At 39.0% G+C, this 18,734-nt stretch overlaps 6 protein-coding genes across 7 annotated transcripts; 5 read left to right on the top strand and 1 right to left on the bottom strand.

Moving 5' to 3' along the window:
• The first annotated feature begins 1,037 nt into the window (after window positions 1-1,037).
• On the top strand, window positions 1,038-2,929 carry LOC141819272 (ATP-dependent 6-phosphofructokinase 2). The gene is made up of 2 exons (XM_074706610.1): window positions 1,038-1,659; window positions 1,866-2,929. Exons 1-2 carry the CDS (start codon window positions 1,102-1,104, stop codon window positions 2,688-2,690), a joined length of 1,383 nt encoding a protein of 460 aa, XP_074562711.1. The 5' UTR covers window positions 1,038-1,101; the 3' UTR covers window positions 2,691-2,929.
• Window positions 2,930-3,701: 772 nt separating this feature from the next.
• Window positions 3,702-7,633, bottom strand: LOC141819274 (uncharacterized). The gene is made up of 4 exons (XM_074706612.1): window positions 7,275-7,633; window positions 6,964-7,044; window positions 5,154-5,293; window positions 3,702-4,221 (listed from the first exon to the last, which is right to left on the bottom strand). The coding sequence occupies exons 1-4, from the start codon at window positions 7,587-7,589 to the stop codon at window positions 3,966-3,968; spliced, it is 792 nt and encodes a 263-aa protein (XP_074562713.1). The 5' UTR covers window positions 7,590-7,633; the 3' UTR covers window positions 3,702-3,965.
• Window positions 7,634-8,071: 438 nt separating this feature from the next.
• On the top strand, window positions 8,072-12,428 carry LOC141819276 (protein FAR1-RELATED SEQUENCE 5-like). Of its 2 annotated transcripts, none has more exons than XM_074706614.1 (6): window positions 8,072-8,374; window positions 9,001-9,103; window positions 9,637-11,502; window positions 11,573-11,632; window positions 11,779-11,868; window positions 12,096-12,428. In XM_074706614.1, the coding sequence occupies exons 1-5, from the start codon at window positions 8,301-8,303 to the stop codon at window positions 11,824-11,826; spliced, it is 2,151 nt and encodes a 716-aa protein (XP_074562715.1). In that variant the 5' UTR covers window positions 8,072-8,300; the 3' UTR covers window positions 11,827-11,868; window positions 12,096-12,428. The 2 variants fall into 2 exon arrangements, with proteins under 2 accessions (XP_074562715.1, XP_074562716.1); XM_074706615.1 differs by having other exon boundaries at window positions 12,016-12,428.
• Window positions 12,429-13,372: 944 nt separating this feature from the next.
• Window positions 13,373-14,138, top strand: LOC141819273 (uncharacterized). Its single transcript, XM_074706611.1, has 2 exons — window positions 13,373-13,934; window positions 14,059-14,138. The coding sequence occupies exons 1-2, from the start codon at window positions 13,373-13,375 to the stop codon at window positions 14,136-14,138; spliced, it is 642 nt and encodes a 213-aa protein (XP_074562712.1).
• Window positions 14,139-15,773: 1,635 nt separating this feature from the next.
• Window positions 15,774-17,294, top strand: LOC141819275 (cytochrome c oxidase copper chaperone 2-like). Its single transcript, XM_074706613.1, has 2 exons — window positions 15,774-16,008; window positions 16,879-17,294. Exon 2 carries the CDS (start codon window positions 16,898-16,900, stop codon window positions 17,117-17,119), a length of 222 nt encoding a protein of 73 aa, XP_074562714.1. The 5' UTR covers window positions 15,774-16,008; window positions 16,879-16,897; the 3' UTR covers window positions 17,120-17,294.
• A 331-nt stretch (window positions 17,295-17,625) lies between these two features.
• On the top strand, window positions 17,626-18,088 carry LOC141819271 (uncharacterized). The gene is made up of 2 exons (XM_074706609.1): window positions 17,626-17,846; window positions 17,902-18,088. The coding sequence occupies exons 1-2, from the start codon at window positions 17,626-17,628 to the stop codon at window positions 18,086-18,088; spliced, it is 408 nt and encodes a 135-aa protein (XP_074562710.1).
• Window positions 18,089-18,734: the final 646 nt, after the last annotated feature.

Below are 18,734 nucleotides of genomic sequence, written 5' to 3'. Positions count from 1 at the left end.
AACCAATTGCTGTGAATATAAATAAATGTTAAGCTTCAATCAGGACAAGAAGCATTGAAAATAAAGAGAGGTCATAGGTAAAATATATGAAGTTTAAATTTAACAATAATAATATAATTGTTAAAATAAAAAATGATAAATTATTTGTAATTAAAAGCTATAGTATTTGAATAATTTTTTAAAGAATAGATGAATTAATATAGATGTTTTATTAGCATAAATTAAAGATAAATTTTATAAATAGTATATCTAATGTTGGGATATGAAATGAGAACGTAAGCTAAAATAAGATTTGCAAAATTAAGATGTTGTATTGAACATGTGAAATAGATAAGATACTAAATGAGAATATGAATATTAGAGGGTCGGCATTGAAAAATTTAAAATTATGAGTCTAAAAATAGATAAGATACTAAATGAGAATATAAATATTAGAGGGTTGGCATTAAAAAATTTAAAATTATGAGGGTAGGCGGATGATATAGATACTACTTACTTAGTTGATTAATAAATATCTTAATTAAAAAAATTTTAATTATGATAAATATGTATATTAATCAAGTGAAAATTTTTCAAATTTTAATTAATAATTATATGATAAAATAAAAATTATTGAAATATATAATAAAACTCAATAATGCAGAGGAATTTTGTAGGAGGGACCAAGTAGGTTGCGGGGTGGACGGCGATCTGATATGGATCCAAAGGCCAAAAGGTTGCTACTGGAACGGAAATTGAGCTTTCTGGACTTGCAAAACCAATTGGAAGCGGTCCGATCACTACTTCCTTTACAACCAAGTGGAATTGTTTCACGCCCTGGGGACTACGGTGTAATGGTACGGTACTTTCATAATTAATTATATATTCATAAATTGATTTTTAGTTACGATATACTACGGATTATTATAGTGAAAGATGGGAAAAAAAAATTATAAGTTGGAATTGATTGTTTTCGAAATTAACGGATGGGAAGAATTGTGAATTACTTTAAAAAAATGGGATTGTTTCATTGATACCAGTGTACCACGTGGAAGTCACACCTCAACTGGTTTAACTCGCACCGCTCTGGTGGTGGTTTCTGATCTCACGACGCTAATCAACATGGATCTCGACTCCAGCACCGCCGCCACCGGGTTCCCGCTCCCTCCATTCACCCTCGCCCCTCTCCCCCACCTCTCCGATTACCTCCCCTCCCTCCCCTCCCTCCCCAACCCCATCGATTGCATCCCTTTCTACCACCAGTCCGCCGGCTTCTACATCGCCTCCTCCGACATCATCCTCCGCCACATCATCTTTGACCTATCCTCCTCCGCTCCCCCTTCCCCTCTCATCGCCTACCACCGTGCCGGGCCGCGCCGGACGGTGCGTTTCGACCCGGCCGCCGTCCGCGCGGCCATCGTCACCTGCGGCGGCCTCTGCCCGGGTCTCAACACGGTCATCAGAGAGCTGGTGGTGGGTCTGTGGGAGATCTACGGCGTGCGCCAGGTCTTCGGCGTGCCCTCGGGGTACCGCGGGTTTTACTCTGCTGATCCCGTGCCGCTCGACCCGAAGATGGTGGACAGCTGGCACAAGAGGGGCGGAACCGCCTTGACCACCTCCAGGGGCGGCTTCGATCTGGGGAAGATCGTGGACGCCATCGAAAGGCACGGGTTTAATCAGGTTGGAGCATAATTATACGCGCGATTTGCTTAATTATATGCATTCGATCTGGTCAATTTCTTCATTGCCGGTCATCAAAATCGTTTGTAGATATCACCTTGCAGCATAGCTAAACCATTCTTCTACTTGACAGTCCAGTGATTAGACAATATGCTTGATTTTCGTTTGATATTTTTCTTATGTCTAATTATAGCGAAATGGATCAGGTTTATTGCATTGGTGGCGACGGGACGATGAGAGGTGCTGTAAAACTATTTGAAGAGATTCGGCGCCGCAAATTGTACGTATCCCTCGTGGGGATCCCCAAGACAGTCGACAACGACATCGGCATCATAGACAGATCCTTCGGCTTCCAAACCGCGGTGGAGATGGCGCAGCACGCGATCAACGCCGCTCACGTGGAGGCGGAGAGCGCCGTCAATGGCATCGGGCTGGTGAAACTCATGGGCAGAAGCACTGGCCACATCGCTCTTCACGCCACGCTCAGCAGCCGCGACGTCGACTGCTGTCTCATCCCCGAGAACGACTTCTACCTGGAAGGAAAAGGGGGACTGCTCGAATTCCTCGACCAGAGGCTGAAGAAGAACGGGCACGCGGTGCTCGTGGTGGCGGAAGGCGCGGGGCAGGACATGATACCGAGAACGGAGGCTCAGAAGGAGAAGGATGAGTCTGGGAATCCAGTCTTTTTGGACGTGGGTGCGTGGCTGAAGGCTGAGCTGAAGGGGTGGTGGGAAAGGGAGCATCCTGAGGAGCTGTTCACGGTGAAGTATATCGATCCGACCTACATGATAAGAGCAGTCCCAGCAAATGCTACAGACAACTTGTATTGCACCTTGTTGGCTCATTCAGCCATTCATGGAGTGATGGCTGGGTACACGGGGTTCGTGTCAGGGCCGATCAATGGCATCTATGGCTACATCCCTCTGGAAGAGGTGGCTGCGGCCAAGAACTTGGTGGACATAAAGGACCACAAGTGGGCGTGGGTTCGGTCGGTGACTAATCAACCGGATTTTGTTAGGATCCGGGATTGAGAAAATTAATGCATCGGCAACCACATAGCATAAGTAGGAACATGAGAGGTTACTTGTCAAAAAAAAGTACTGAATAATCTCGAGAACTCTGAATATCTCCTCTAAACTGCCAACACTTTCTCGACATGAAGGCTACGTTTGGTAGTTTGGTAGGACGTAATGTAATCATGCTTGTAATGTAATCAAGTTTGTAATGTAATATAATGTAATCAAGATTATATTACTATGTTTGATAGGAGGAATGCAATGTAATCTAATTTTTATTATTATAAAATACCAATAATATCCTTCCTCCCTAACGCATCGTCTACCAAATTAGTCGATGAATATCTCCACCTAGTAATATAGTATTTAAAAGAATAAATAAAAAAATTAATTTTAATTTTAATAGAAACCGATATTTTAATGATAAATCAGAGAAAAAAATCATTAATAAGTCTGACGAACGAATTCTTTAGGATTTGCATAATTGAAGAAAAATAAGGGACCAACTCGTCTTCGATTCAAGCCGAAGGCAGAGCTTGAGTTATAAGACCGCAACATCCACAACCACATTAGGAAAAAGCAACATCTTTCTTTGTCCAATCGATGATATTGTAGTTTTTCTAAAGTAAGAATTTTCTTTCATTCAGATTTAAACTATGTTTTTTGATCGAGAATCGGGGGAATGGTAGCAAAAATACCGATCGGTGAAGACTAAATGATCGGAGATGAAGATGTCTCCCAAATGTCGAACACATTCTCTTCGCTGTGCAGGGCGAAGAGTCGGTCGCCGCCTATCGAAAAGTCGCAGATTGAGCCACTGAAGCTCCGCTTGAGCGTGGACGTCAACACCCATTCGGGCCCGCAGAAGACCGAGATGCCGTCGTTCATGGAGGAGAAGAGCTGGTCATCGTGCGTCCCGAGTTTGGGATAGCAACTCTCTTTGTTAGGAGCTTTTTGGTTCGTGAGCTTTTCGACAGTGAGGAGTAAAAGAGTATATTTGGTATGATAAAAATAGAATTCGTAATGTAATCAGATTCCGCACTATTTCCTTTGTAATCGAGATTACAGATCTTGACTCTTTTTTATAATGTAATTACATTACATTATATTTCTAAAATGTTACCAAACAAAGTAAATCATTTTGTAATGTAATCCTAATTATATTACAAGCCTGATTACCTCTTACCAAACATGCCCGAATATCAAAGCTACTATTACAGAAGTAACATTGTGTATCTCATGTGCAATTCTGATGTTGATTTTTGGTACAGTGATTGATGATCCGTGCCGTCAGAAAGGCAATTGATCTGCTGTCTCAGGGTGATCTCTCTGGTTCATCGACAGCAAGCAAAGGCAATGTGGTAGAAAGAAGTAGATAGCCATAAATATGACGACTCCAAGATCTGCCTCTTCGCCTATCGCTGGTCGTGGAGGATTTCGCCAGTATATTTGACTAGCACACCATATACAATAGAGGGTAGCGATAAATAATATAAGTCGCAAGGACTTATCTGACCTCCTGATGATCGATTCCCCAGCATTCAATCTGAGAAGCAAATAGCATGACATCACTGTGGCATCCAAAGTTGATCATGATCTTACATTAGTGACAAGTAACACCAATAATGAGAACAACGAGAATAAAAATTGAACGAAAGAGATATTCCACTATGCCCTTTATGCTTTGCACAGACCAGATATTATGCTCAGTTATCCATTCCTTGGCCTTCTTTTTCATGTTTTCATTTCTTGTGTCATACACAAACTCAATAATCATTCATTCAAGCATGCTTTGAAATTTCGAAGTACAACTGACAAGTTTGACACATAGGCCAACTATTTCGCTTGATACGGAGCAAATATAAAATGCTAGCATATTGTTTCCATGACATGTCAGTGCAAGCATAAACTCATAAAGATTACTCACCTACAATCTTTTGGCTTTTAGAAATGCAAAAAATCAGTATTTTTAGTAGTCAGATATCAAGAAATTAACATAGTAATTCTCATTCATCCAAAACATGCTATTTTTTTAATGGCTGCTCAAGTTAGAAATTATCATTAACTTCCTTTGCAAGAACTGAAAAGGAATATTATCATCTACATCTTTATTCCTAACAAACATTGAAATAAAAGGGGGTGAGAGCAGAGAAGATAATTTATTGGTCTGCAATGAAGTTTGGAATAGCTATACTTGCAGTTCTAACTCGCATGCAGATGAACTGGTTACTACGATGTACAAAAAGACTAAGACAAAACTTAGCTAGCCAAGCTTCCAAGTGCTACATTGCAGTCAAGCTACATATCCCATGCACAATCAGAGTTATGGGTTGGTAGCAACTATTGTCTTGAAACTTGAATTAGCAATCAAAAACCACCAGTTTCGTGAGTATGCAAATAAGTGGTCATTATACTTAGTGTGATCTTTGAGCAAGGTTTGTGTTCTATGACTTAAGATACAGCACCATATCAAAGTACCTGTTGATGTAAACAAAGCCGGCAAATAAACAAGTACACAAGACTCCAACAACAATAACAGCATCTGGATTGATTGGAGCTCTGCTCTTCCACCAACCTGTGCTCAATATCCAAGTATACATTGTTGAATGACCATTCTCCTGTTATGTTGATAAATTGTGCCATAAATAAAATCAATTTAAACATCCAATATCCAATACATTTTTCAGGAGAGGGAAAACAGAACTTGTAAGAAAGGACTATGCTAATTTTAGATTCAATGCTACAAATACAAATTCCTTTTGGTCTCGAAGTCTAGCTAAACATGAAAAAGCAATATCAAGAGAAATCCAGGTAAGTGAACGTAGGTGTTCGGACGAATCATCCTTAGAAAGGTCAAAGTTTATGGCACAATGCCATTCACATTCAAGAACACAATGAAGAGATCTGTTTAGTAGATGATATTCAATTCCATGAGTGGTTGAAATTGCTAAAGATCAACATTACCTTTCATAGCACCACTCCACATTCCATTTTTTTTTCTTGAATTACAAACTATTTTTGACTAAGGCAGTTCCTTAAGCATTCGCCTCCCCCTGTCTCTCTTCTCTGAAGACTGATGAGTTGGAATTGTTAGCTGACAAGTATGAGTGCCATAGTCAGATAAGCTTAGCCAGAATTCCATCAAGTTGGATTTGACCAAGGTCTTGAACAAAATGATGCCTAAAGCTATACAAATGCCAATTTCAGTTCCCGCTATGGAACAAGCAGAGAAACAACTTTGATGCTTTGAACCTGAACTAATACAGAACCCTAGAAAGAGTGCTAGGAACGTCATTGCTTCAACAACCCACCTATCAAGATAGGGATTGAACATGCCTTGTGCTTGAGCTTCTTCGGAGAAAGGACTTGCTCTCTTCATTTCAGGCTTCCCAACAGTCACGTAAAGACCTTACCCAGCCTTCCCCCCTTCCTGTCCTAAACCTTTCCTAAAGCAGGAAAGAAATTACTATTCCATTCATGGAATATACATATAAGATTGCATCTAGCTATAAAAAGAAGATAAACCATTTTATTCTAGTTTTTTAGCTGTAAATTGTACAAAAGAAATGATGACCTCCAATATTGCCCTCATTTTGAGATGGACGTGAATAGGCACTTGCTGATGCAAGCATGACACCGGGCTCACCTCAATACCAAAAACACAAGTAACAGGTAGTTGAGACATTCTTGGTATTGTGGACAGGAGCAAAGAAAAGAGAAGAAAGCTCAATCTCAAGGGAGAAAACATGACATAATCTTGAATGAAGATTGGACCTTTGAATTAGTAATATTATTTCTCTCTTTTGTTTTGCATTTCTGCATGAGCTCAAATTCACGTTGCAATTCCACATTTTTGTTTTGTTAATTAGTTTCTTATGATTTGGCATCAAATAAAGTGAATCACGCTCAGTAGGATTTGAGCCTGACTCATTTTCTACTGAATTGAACTAAGAGAGCTTTCTTCCAATGAGATACAATCGTCAAAAAGGAACATTATATATATAACACTCAATCAGAGATCAGAGTTAGAGTCCAGAGTGCCAAAGATCCGACATTTCTAACTAATAAAGAAGAAGAAGAATCATTCTGCTAAAAACACGAGAACTAAATTACGCATCACAAGCTCCATTTAGTGCAATATTATGCATTTTTAAGAACACAAGATAACTAAATTATGTATCACGAGTTCCACTATTGCATGATGTTAGGCATTTCTTTAGCTTTTGTCAATAACTAAACATATATATGGTAGAAATTGAGATAGACGATAAAGAAGCAACAGGCTCACCTCAAACAAATGATCCAAGAAAAAGTGCGACAGGGATCCAGCGGATAACAATATGAAGCATTGCATCTTGTTCAGTGGAACCTATTTTACAATCAAATCCACATCAATTCAATCACAATTTCGCAAGAAGGTAAAATTGGCATCAAACCGACGAACAAAAATGAATTGAAAGAGAATCCGAGCAAAAAATACACAATCTAAGCAAGGAGCGAGCATTATCAATAGTTCGTTCAGCGCCACAAATTCTGGAAAGGTTCAGAAAATTCAGTTCTTTCGTGTCATATTAACCTGACATGAGCATAGGGACTAACTTTGGAGGCGGGGTCGAGGATGCCCTTGCGGAGGAGAGCGCCGGAAAGTCGGGCGTAGAAGAAGGAGAGTGGAAGGCCGAGTAGCAAGGGATAGTAAAAGGGGTGGTGGACGAGGTCCATGGACAAGGATCCGACAGAGGCATAAGATGAGGCGAAGGAACCGAGCCATTCAGCAAAGGAGCCAAGGTCGGGGCCGAGGAAGGCGTTGGCGGCATAGAAGAGGCAGTGGTGAGCGCTGAAGCGGCCGCGGGAGAGGCGCATCAACCCTACCCCCACCCCCAGCGCGTACATCGTGTGCGCGCCTGGTCCCGGCATCGCCTCTGTTGACCTCCTCCTCCTCGGCGGCGGTGGCCGGCGGCGAGGCGAGATCGATCTGACTTGGTTCGGTCCAATCCCTCCATGTACACTCTTTCCAACTAGCTAACGAGACATGCAGACTCTGACTCCCATCCATGCCCTTGACGGGTGCGTCCCACTCTTTTGACCAATAAAAAGAAGGTGAGGATTTGGGTAGGCAATAGGAACGTTGTTTAAGGTGTTTGGCTCTGTAGACTGTAGTCGTGTTAGCAAGATTTTCGTTTTGATCCTCTTATTTTTATAAAATAGTTTTTAGATTTTTTTTAAAAAAAAAGGAAAATAAGGCATTTTGACGATTTTAGAAACCTAGAGAGCATTTCGGACAAGAGATTGGAAGGGTGAATGGGCGAGGGACGCGTGGTGCATGTAGACATCACTTCCCCATTTTCTCTTAAACAACGCCTTGTAGCTGATCTTCATCGCCGTTTCTCTACCCCGTCCTTCCTCGCCCCCGAACGAGGTAAACCCTAGTTCGCTGGGAAGCCCTAATTCGAGGGGTTCTTCCGCGATCTTGAGTATCGCAATCAATCTGACTGTCGTATCGAGGCTTGCGTAAGGACCGATTAGCTGGTTCCATAATTCGGTCGAAGGAAAAAAACTTCCACTTTGTTCCCCTCTTGTTCTTGCTATGAAATAAGGCAGAGACTTCACCGGATTCTGAAGCAAAAGATGCCTCTCGAGCAGGATAAAGACCAGGAGCCCCACCCTAGCAATGGCGAGGATATGACGGAGGGGCCCGTCAGGTAAGAACTAGACCCTCACTTCCTCTCTCCGTGTCCTTTAATCTTGGGAGAATTCAGAAGCATAATTCTCATATTTTTTGTTCTTTTTGGTAACCGCATATTGTGGGATTTAACTGATGCTCTGAAGAGAAAAAGAAGATTTTTTTAAAAATAAAAAAATGTTGTGGTGTATTCAATATTTTGAAATTTAGTATCCGTAGCTCAGCTAGGATTATCACGAATTCTGCTCACCTTGTCAACTAAACAGTAGCACATGGTGACATTTTTATCAAGATAAACGGAGAATGGACCCCTACAACATTGTATCGATTTGTTATCAGGAGAAGAGAATTAGACTTTCAAGGCAATTCTAACGAACAATATAGATATAAAGCAAGTTTAGGAGTTTTCTCAGATGTAATTTGGATAGCGATGATGATATATATAGGATGTTTAGACTATATAGAACTTGTTCCACTGAACAACACTAGAAAATTTTAACACTGCAGTTTAATACCATTTTTGACAATATATTGTGATTGTCACCCTGTCTATTGTTTTCCTCTTTTTCATGGATTTTTTCTATCTGGAAGAGAAAGATCTTATTATACTTAACATTACCTGATCGGTTTTGAACTTTTATGCAGATGCCTTAATTGTGGAATCAGCGCAAAGCTTACATGCCATATGCGTAGCGGACCAGAAGGACGGAGAACCTTATGCAATGCATGTGGAATAGCATGGAGAAAGGTATAGGTCCAAACTTCCTCTTCTAAATTTACAATGTTGAATCAATGATACACTTGCTGCAGTGGCTTTATATGTTGGGAATGAATGAGAATTTAATTTACTGATTCTCAATAGTTAAGTTATTTCTGGATCCTAAGGATTCATTCACTATCTATTTACAATTAATAGATCATGTTATTTTATCCACATGTGGTATTCATGATTAAGTGCAACAGACTTGGGATCATACAGATATTTACATACAAGTCCATCCAATCAGGAACAGTCAATAATAGTTTCTTGGATTGAAATGCATTTTTAGATTAAGTTGATCGAAAAGAACTTCTTTGCCTCTAGTAAAACATTGAGGCTTATACAGATATTTAGTGCTAATACATTCTCCAGAATCTAGTCATGTGCTTTTATGCACTATGCCATTGATCATCCCTCTGTTAATACTTCTAACAAATTATATTGTGGCTTTCTCTGTATCTACCTTCAATTGTCTTGGACTTGTTGCTAGTCTTAACAAGTGCAGAAGTTTGGTAACACAGGGAAAACAGAGGAAGGTTATCGACTATGAATTTCCAATGACAAACTTAGCAAATTCCAAAATGGTGCCTGAAGTTGATATGGAATTTGAAGACGAAGACAAAGCATATGAATTCTACAATAGATATGCTGGAATGGTAGGATTTAGTGTACGAAAAGGTTGGATAGACAAATCTTCAGATAAAATTATTAGATCAAGAACGCTTGTTTGTTCAAGGGAAGGATTCCGTAAAGACAAGAAGGGAGCCAAGGAAGTGAAGAAACCTCGACCAGAAACTAGAATTGGTTGCCCTGCACGTTTGACCATTAAACTTACACCTAATGGTTCATATCGGATTACTGAATTTGTGCCAGATCATAACCATCAACCTGCACCCCCTTCAGCCATTCATATGTTAAGGTCTCAGAGGATATTGACTGAAGTTCAATCTGGGGAAGCAGATTTATCTGATGATTCTGGGACTACTCCAAAATCAGCTCACCACCTAATGGGCAGACAAGCTTCAGGCTCCCAAAGTAGTGTTAGATATATTCCTGCAGACTATCGAATGAGTCTACGCTCAAAACGTATGAAGAGCATGCAGATGGGAGATGCAGAAGCTGTATTGAAGTACCTTCAGAGCATGCAGCTTAGTGACCCATGTTTTTTTCATGCCACACAAATTGATGAGGATGATAAGCTGACCAATTTTTTCTGGGCAGATGCAAAGTCAATATCAGACTTCAATTATTTTGGTGATGTAGTTTGTCTAGATACAACTTACAGGGTTAATGGATATAGTAGGCCATTTGCACCTTTTCTTGGTGTGAATCATCATAAGCAAATTGTGATATTTGGTGCAGCACTATTGTATGATGAAACTATAGAATCGTTCAAGTGGTTGTTTGACACGTTCAAGATTGCAATGCATGGAAAACAGCCAAAGACCATCCTGACTGACCAGTCTATGTCAGAATACAATGCTATAAGAGCAGCTTGGCCAGGTACCAGCCACCGCCTTTGTATCTGGCAACTTTATCAAAATGCCATTAAGCATCTTAATAATGTGTTCCAAGGTTCAAAAACATTTGCCAAGGACTTTGCTAGGTGTGTTTATGACTATGAGGATGAAGAAGAGTTCTTGTCAGCATGGAGGACAATGATTGATAAATATGATCTAAGAAATGATGAGTGGTTGGCAAACCTGTTTGAAGATAGAGAGAAATGGGCCTTGGCATATGGTCGAGAAACTCTGTGTGTTGATATGAAAAGCACACTGCAAAATGAAAATTTCAGTTCACTGAAGAAGTACTTGACTCCACAGCTTGACTTCTTCTCATTTTTTAAGCATTATAAGAGGGTGGTGGACGACCATAGATATGCTGAATTGCAAGCTGATTTTCATGCAAGCCAAAGTATTCCAAGAATACCTCCTTCAAAAATGTTAAGACAAGCTGCTGCTCTTTATACTCCTACCGTGTTTGAAATGTTCCGCAAGGAGTTTGAAGTATTCATGGATTGCATGCTATACTTCCGTGGTCAGGATGGGACTATATCAGAGTATAGAATCACAGTTGGTGAAAATTCTAAGGAATATATTGTTACACTTGATTCAATTGATTGTTCAGTTTCATGCACTTGTAAAAAATTTGAGTTTGTTGGTGTTCAATGTGGTCATGTATTAAAAGTACTTGATGTTAGAAATATTAAAGAACTACCACAACGCTATTTCTTGAAGAGATGGAGAAGAGATGCTAAGACTGATATGGAATTGGACTCGGGAGGAATTGCAGTTGATGGAGACCCAAAGTCTCCTGTACCAACTTTAATGCATGTACCTTTCTTTGCTCAACACCAAGGATCGCATGCAGCAACTCAATTAAGTGAGGTAACACTGCTGCACTCCCTTTCCTATTCATTGTTTACTAGGACTGTTATAACATTCCAGTAGGATACAGGAATATCCTACTTCTGATCTGCATCAACAACCTTTTCATGGCATCACTCAGTTAAGTCAGGTATATATGTTACTGTGGGTATATTTGTAGATTTTTCTCTTGCGCACACATTTGAAATCAAAAATTTCTTTGATTACTAATCCATGTTTCTCCAGATGAAAGATCAAGCTATCACATTATCTGATCATATAGCTGAATATTTGCAGGGTCGCACAGCACCACCGAATTACAGCAGTTCTCAGTTGAATGGCTAGAACAACCTAAACTGTGCATACTCTCGAAATTTGAGTAATATTGTATGTTCCTCTATGCTTTGTGTTTTTTTTTTCCATTGTACCGGCAACTGACAAAGGTTTCCTTAACCAACTTATTCAATGGCTAACAAGAAATTCATATTGACTTCTCTAAGATTTTTTCTTCCTGTTCCTTGTATACGTTCTTAGAAATCCATGAACTGTGATCTTCTCAAGGCTAAATGATTTGAAGTGTGCAACAAATCATGTGGTATGCGTGTCCATTCCAGGTATAGCTTCACACATCAGTGCCATGGTATCACAGCTTAATATACAGCATCTTACGGGAGCTGATGTTAACCATCCTTCTGTGGATTTGGTTGGGCGGCGGTGCTGAGGGCTCCATTTTTTATGGGGATCTTAGAGAATTGAGAATTCATCATCCAATAGTTTAGATAATGCTTACTGAGCACTGTATAGTCCAGTGATAGTAGAGTGAACCAAGTTTCTGTCTCAAGCCTAGTGATAGTATAGTGAGCCAAGTTTCTGTCTCAAGCTTGTACTCCCTTGTCTGTGACCTCAAATGTAAAAACATGTTAATTTGATGTCAATTAAGTTTCATTTGGAACTATCTACATTGCACATTGCAATGTAAAATCAAAACATGAATTATAAATGTCTTATCTACACTTCTTTTCAAGCCATTCAAACAGTTGCCTGATTGACTAGTCAATTAAGAGGGTTGGTTAGTTGATTAATTATTATTTGATACAAATTTGAGTGTTATTGGTCATCAATTGCCTTTGCAAAACGCAAAAAGAAGGAATAATAAATTTAAAAGAATGATATAACGACTAATGCTATAAGAACTTAAACAATAATAAATAATAGGATAAAACTATTATCTAATCCATAAAATTAATAACGACCACATTAGCATCTAAAAAGTTGTAATTCCATTCTAGGAGAATTAAAACAGTTCGCTAAATACTTCAAAACATTTTTTTTAAAAAGTTAATATTTTCTTATTTATATTTAATTGCGTAATTAATGTTTATCAATAAACTACTCCAACAAAAGTCTGAAGTAATAATTAGCTGCCCATCTAACGACAGGCATTATAATAATTCATTATAACTAATTATACGACAAACATAAAAAAAAATCTGAATATAGCGTACGATGATTTACGCAATAATTAACTAATTATATTTCTATATTTCATGATAAATGAATTGCATCTTTTAGGATTAATGGAAGAGATCGACAGTAGCAAACCGCTAATTTTGGCGGAGCTGTCTAAAATCATCAGAATTCGTCGTAAAAACAGGCACTGTGAATTAATAGCTGGGCGGACGTTGCTCCGCCACCCTTTAAATCGCTCCTGCGCCTCCATCCAATGAAGAGAAGCAATTCGTTGTCGATGAAGGGGAAATTTCCCTCCGCCCGCTTCCACCGGCGGCCGTCAGCCTCGGCCGCGTCGGATGTGTAGTCTCCGGCAACCTTCGAAGCAGGCGAGAGGATATGTATAGTTTCGCTGGTAAAAAAAATAAGTTTTTGATTGTCGATGAAGGCGGCGCATCGGCTGTTGCAGGGTTTGTCGTCTTCTTCGGAGGGGGAGACGTCAGAAGAGGAGGCGGTGGTGGAGATGGAGCACAGGCCGCCGTCGTCGTTGGATTACAGCTTGCCCGTCGGGAACGGGGGCAATGAGTGCAAAAAGAGGTTGCTTTCGAAGCAACTAGACGTGAGGGAGACGAGGATGGAGGCGAAGTGGGAAAGGCGGCGGAAGCAGATTCTGAAGAGACGGAAAAGCTCCGCGGCGGCGGTGGCGGAGAGGGAATCCACGCCGACGAGTAGTTTGACAGACGAGGACATGGACGAGCTGCGGGGGTCGATCGACCTCGGCTTCGGGTTCAGAGAGGAGGACGGCGGACACGACCTCTGCGGAACGCTGCCGGCGCTCAACCTCTACTTCGCCGTGAACCGGCAGCTGTCGGACCCGAAGCTGCCTGGCTCCGGGTCGCCGACGGCGGCCTCGGCCTGCTCGAAGCCGGGCGGCCTTCCGAGCCCCCGGAGCCCTGCCAAAGAACAGGGGGCACCGCCCGACACTTGGAAGATTTGCAATCCCGGTTCCAACTCGAATCTTTCCAAAATCTAAAACTAAAGCATTTGCCATCACAAATCCATCGAAAAAAAAAACAGAATGAAAATTTCGTTGCTTGACAGATATTTGAACGATTGTTTAATTTGCAGGGGATAATCCAGAGCACGTTAAAACAAGGCTGAAGCATTGGGCACAGGCAGTGGCGTTCTCTCTTAGATTGAGTTGCTGATTTTTAATCCATCACAAATCGATTGGAAGACAAATTTAACTGCTGTAATTAGAACACAAAAGGAACACTTACAAATGCAGGTAATTTAATTGAGTCTAGTAGATTTCAGCAGCTAGAACTGTAATTAGATGCTTCATGAACAGAGTGGCAGTTGTGTTTGTCTTCTCTCTTTTTTTTTTTCAATTTTCCTATTAGCATTAGCAAACCAATACCTCGATTTTTCAGATATATTTAGCAGTGATCCACTGTTTTTTTTTGCTCAACATAATTTGTTTTTTCAAAATACTCAGTCCTAAAAATTAAACAATAAAATAAAAATGATTGACTGAATTAAAAAAAAGTATTTCAACTTAGAAAACCTTTTATATATTCAAGAAATATGAGAGCGGAGTCCTCTGTGATTTATTTCTTTTTCGGAAGTATGAAATCATCCTAACCACTATTTCAACTTTTGTTATCAATTAATATATAATGTGGTTATCAAATTTTAACTATAATTTAGTCAAGTTATATATATATATATATATATATATATATATATATATATAAAATTAATATCTTGTGCGTTTTAAAACACGTGACTGTGCTCAACATAGGAGTCTGAAAAAATTTCGAACGCTAAAATAGTAAATAATATCATTATATATTTTTTTATTTTATAATTAAATCATTTAAGATTTTCTCTTACAAGTTCGATTATAGTATTAAACATAAAAAAATTAAAAATATATATTTTTTATTTATTTTTTTTACATACGATTAAGTCATTGAAGATTTTCTCTTTAAGATTTAGGGATTGAGTTATAGTATTAAATATTAAAAAATTTAAAATAAAACAAATATATCTACACGTCTTTTAGGAGTTCAGAATTCTTTTAGATATTTTGATTTTGATGTCACACACATAGTCACTATTTTAAGACACATAAGATATCACTCTTTTATATATATATAGGAGTGATATCCTACACGTCTTAAAATAAATAACTGTGCGCAACATGAGAGTCAGAAAAATTCTGAGCGCCTAGAATAGTAAATAATATAATTTTATATATTTTTTATTTTACGGTTAAGCCCTTTAAAATTTTCTCTTTAGAGTTTAAGGGTTGGGTTATAGTATTAAATATAAAAAAAATAATTAAACAAAAAATATTTTATATATATATTTTTTATATACGATTAAGTCATTTAAGATTTATTCTTTAGAATTTAGGGATTAAATTATAGTATTAAATATTTAAAAAATAAAATAAAAAATATATATTTACTGTTTGAGGCATTGAAAAAAATTAATTTTTTTAATATTTAATACTATAACCCAACTCCTAAAGTTTAAAGAAAAAATCCTAAATGACTTAATCGTATGTAAAAAATATAAAAAATTAATTTTTATTTAAATTTTTTTTATGTTTAATACTATAATTCAACTCTTGAATCCTAAAGAGAAAATCTTAAATAACCTAACTGTAAAATAAAAAATAGATAAAATAATATTATTTATGTTGGCAAGGCAATAAAAAGTCTTTTAAGAAATTGCATATAAATATTTATCGTAAACAAAAAATATAATAAATATTAATTGATCTGTGTTTTCTCTGTAAATTTTGAAAAGTATTTAGGTTTTCTAAAGCAAAGCTTCGCTGGGTTTACATATAGCACCCGCCGCAAGACTGGAAACCCTGACGAACGATTTCAGCAAGCGGATTCTAATCCTTGCCTCCTCGCGCGATATCCTCTCGGTTCTTGCATAATCGATCTTCTTGCAGATCGAAGCTCTTCCCTTTTACCAAAAGAGGAGGTGGCCCTCTCCTCTTTGACCACAGACGAGGTGACGGGAACCCTATTTCCTCGCCTTTCCTTTCTCTTTCAGGTTTGGTTTCCGTCCTTGTATAGGAAATGATTCGCCTTTGGTCATATTTTTTTTTCTGCTTTCTCATTTTCAGATAGAAATCGCTAGTCTTGTTGTATTTTTGTTACTTTTTTCATGGACATAGAGAGGCGATTCATAAAAGAAAAATCAATGATTCATGTGGGCGACAACGAGGTGGGGTTTTTTAAAGTAGCTACTCGAGTTGTTAATCAAACTTGAATACCTGTGGTATGGGAGGGATTTGGCCATTTGGGTGAAATGGTAGATATCATGTGTATGAGATGAGCTTGGATTTGCATATTTTAGTTTGAGTCTGATCATAGATATATATCTTGTATGTTTAACTTCAATTTGATGGATAATATGATTTTATTGAGCAGATTGATTTTTAGACTCTACACATTTTAGTTCTGAAAATTTTGAATTAGTTATTTTTAGAGGTTCAAATTGATCATTGTTTTTGATATTGGAGGTATGAAAATATGTTAATTTGGTTGAATTTAGTCATACGAGTGGATAGTGATAGAATGAGTGTGAGTATAGTAAAGTACCCATTATGGATATGAGCCGAGTATAAATTTGGAGTTATCAAACAGGTATGAGCATGCTTGATAGAAATTCACAGCTAGTCTATCTATTACCACCTCTAGCTGTCTACTTCTTCTCGTTGGGCAATCACTTAATTTTCTGTTTGGTTTGTGAAAATTTTGTCTCCTTTGAATCTATTAAAAGTGTGTGGTATCAAACACATTCAACAATTTATATTTTTTTCCTTCTCAACTTTAGAATTTCATTTTCTAGATAATAAAATTTGAACATGGAAAAAGTTTAGAAGATCTAATCTTTCCAACTTCATGGTTGCACTTCCAGAAACTGTTCTACGGTCGAAATGGGTGACCAAAATGAAGTACAAGCTTGTGCACTATCAAGCCAAGGCCCTGCTTCCACACAGTCGCCTGACAAGTCGAAGCCAAAGAAGAAGATCTGCTGTGCCTGCCCCGAAACTAAGCGCATTCGGGATGAGTGTATCGTGGAGCATGGAGAGGGTGCCTGTGCCAAATGGATTGAAGCGCATTTGCGATGTCTCCGTGCTGAGGGCTTCAAAGTTTGATACTCAATCTTCAAGTTTACATGTTTTTCTCCCATTCTTGGCTGCATAGATACATTGCTTTGATGATTTGCTTACCAAAAAAAGGCTGGATAAAATGGTATAAACTTTCTCAGATGGCAGTCTGAGACATATATACATTTGAAATAAATTACTGGTAATTTTAGCTTCCTGCAGAATGCAAAATGGCAATGAATTACCAGTATCTTACATTCAATAAATTAGTCTATCATCCTTCGTAATTCATTACTGTTAATTGTGAGATTTGCATACCTGTCTCAGTCAATTATTATAAGGAGATGAGTTGTTATCAATTCATCTAATTATCTGCTTCATTCCCACCTCCAAAATGCTCTGAATTTGTCGCAAAAATACTCACAGTGAAATGTTTGGGCCTCTGCATTTGTTTACTCGGCCCATTTATTCGGATCCAGCCCACCATCCATTTTTATAAACGATTACCCTCGTCAACCATATCGCCGCTGCCATCCTATCCATTTTCGCCTCCAATGGCGCTGCAACAACCATCCTTCTCCAACGCCGCCTTCCCCTCAAACCCAGTACCTCCGCTTCCTTCCGCCGCAGTCGATTCCTCCGCGACCGCCTCCAAGAAGAAGCGCCGCGCACCCCCGGGCCCCGCGGAAGTGCTGGCCCACTACGAGTCGCAGGGCCTCAGCCCCCGCGAGGCCTCCCTCCGGGCTGTCGGCGAGCTCCAGGAACTCCTCTACAAGTACGCGGCGAAGAAGAACCGATTGGCGACCGATTACCCCCGCAAGCTCTCACAGCGTCAACACCCGCCTCGCCGTCCTCGAAATGAAGCTCGACGCCAAGCCTGGATTTCCTGAATCCTTGGCCATTGGGGTCGTCGCCAGTGCGTTCGCCTCTTCCGTCCCCCATGTACTCAGCGGCCTCCGTAGCATCTGGGACTCGGTTCGCTCCGCCTCTGGAGGCTCCTCCCCTCCCCCTTCTTAGTTACTCACTGCAATGTTACTCTCTTGTTTATTTCTACTTTTGGATATTGTGCTACTACTTAGGTGTACAAGATTTCCTTCCTTGAAAATTATATCAAAATTTCCCATCTCATCGAATGTTAAATTTGAATCCTTGATCACAAACTAGTGTTAAATTGTCAGTAGAGGCATTAGTGCCCTTCCTCTTGGTCTTCTTGTCTTTTATAGGCCCTGGGAGTGAGCACCCATGGAATGTTTTCTATCTTTCACATGAACACGCATCACTGCTTCCTTTTCGTGTTGATTCCTCAGAGAAGCTCAAAACAAATGGCGACGGAGAACATTCTTTTATCGATCTCATGTTTTGATGAGAATGAATTGTGATCTATGTGGAGTGATTCGGCCAGGCAAGCTGACCTATTCATGTGGACTACGGAACCAAGCTAAGCTGAGAGCTTTTTGTTGGTCTGTTACTATATAAAACAAAAAGGTAATAGATTTCATGTGTAATTTTGTGCACATTGTTAATTCCAAAATAAGGTTTGAGACACGTGTAAATTCGCTAAAACTATTATTTATATAAAAATTAAAGAACTTAATGAATTACATATCATATTTATTTGCAACATTGCTAATCTGAAGAAAAAAATATCCAAAAATCAAGTTTG

This window comes from Curcuma longa, unplaced genomic scaffold (assembly GCF_044706935.1).
Source record: "Curcuma longa cultivar G26 ecotype Majalengka, Jawa Barat unplaced genomic scaffold, ITB_CL_G26_1.1 contig_28508, whole genome shotgun sequence".
Lineage (NCBI taxonomy): Eukaryota > Viridiplantae > Streptophyta > Magnoliopsida > Zingiberales > Zingiberaceae > Curcuma > Curcuma longa.
This window is presented reverse-complemented; position numbering and strand designations above follow the sequence as displayed.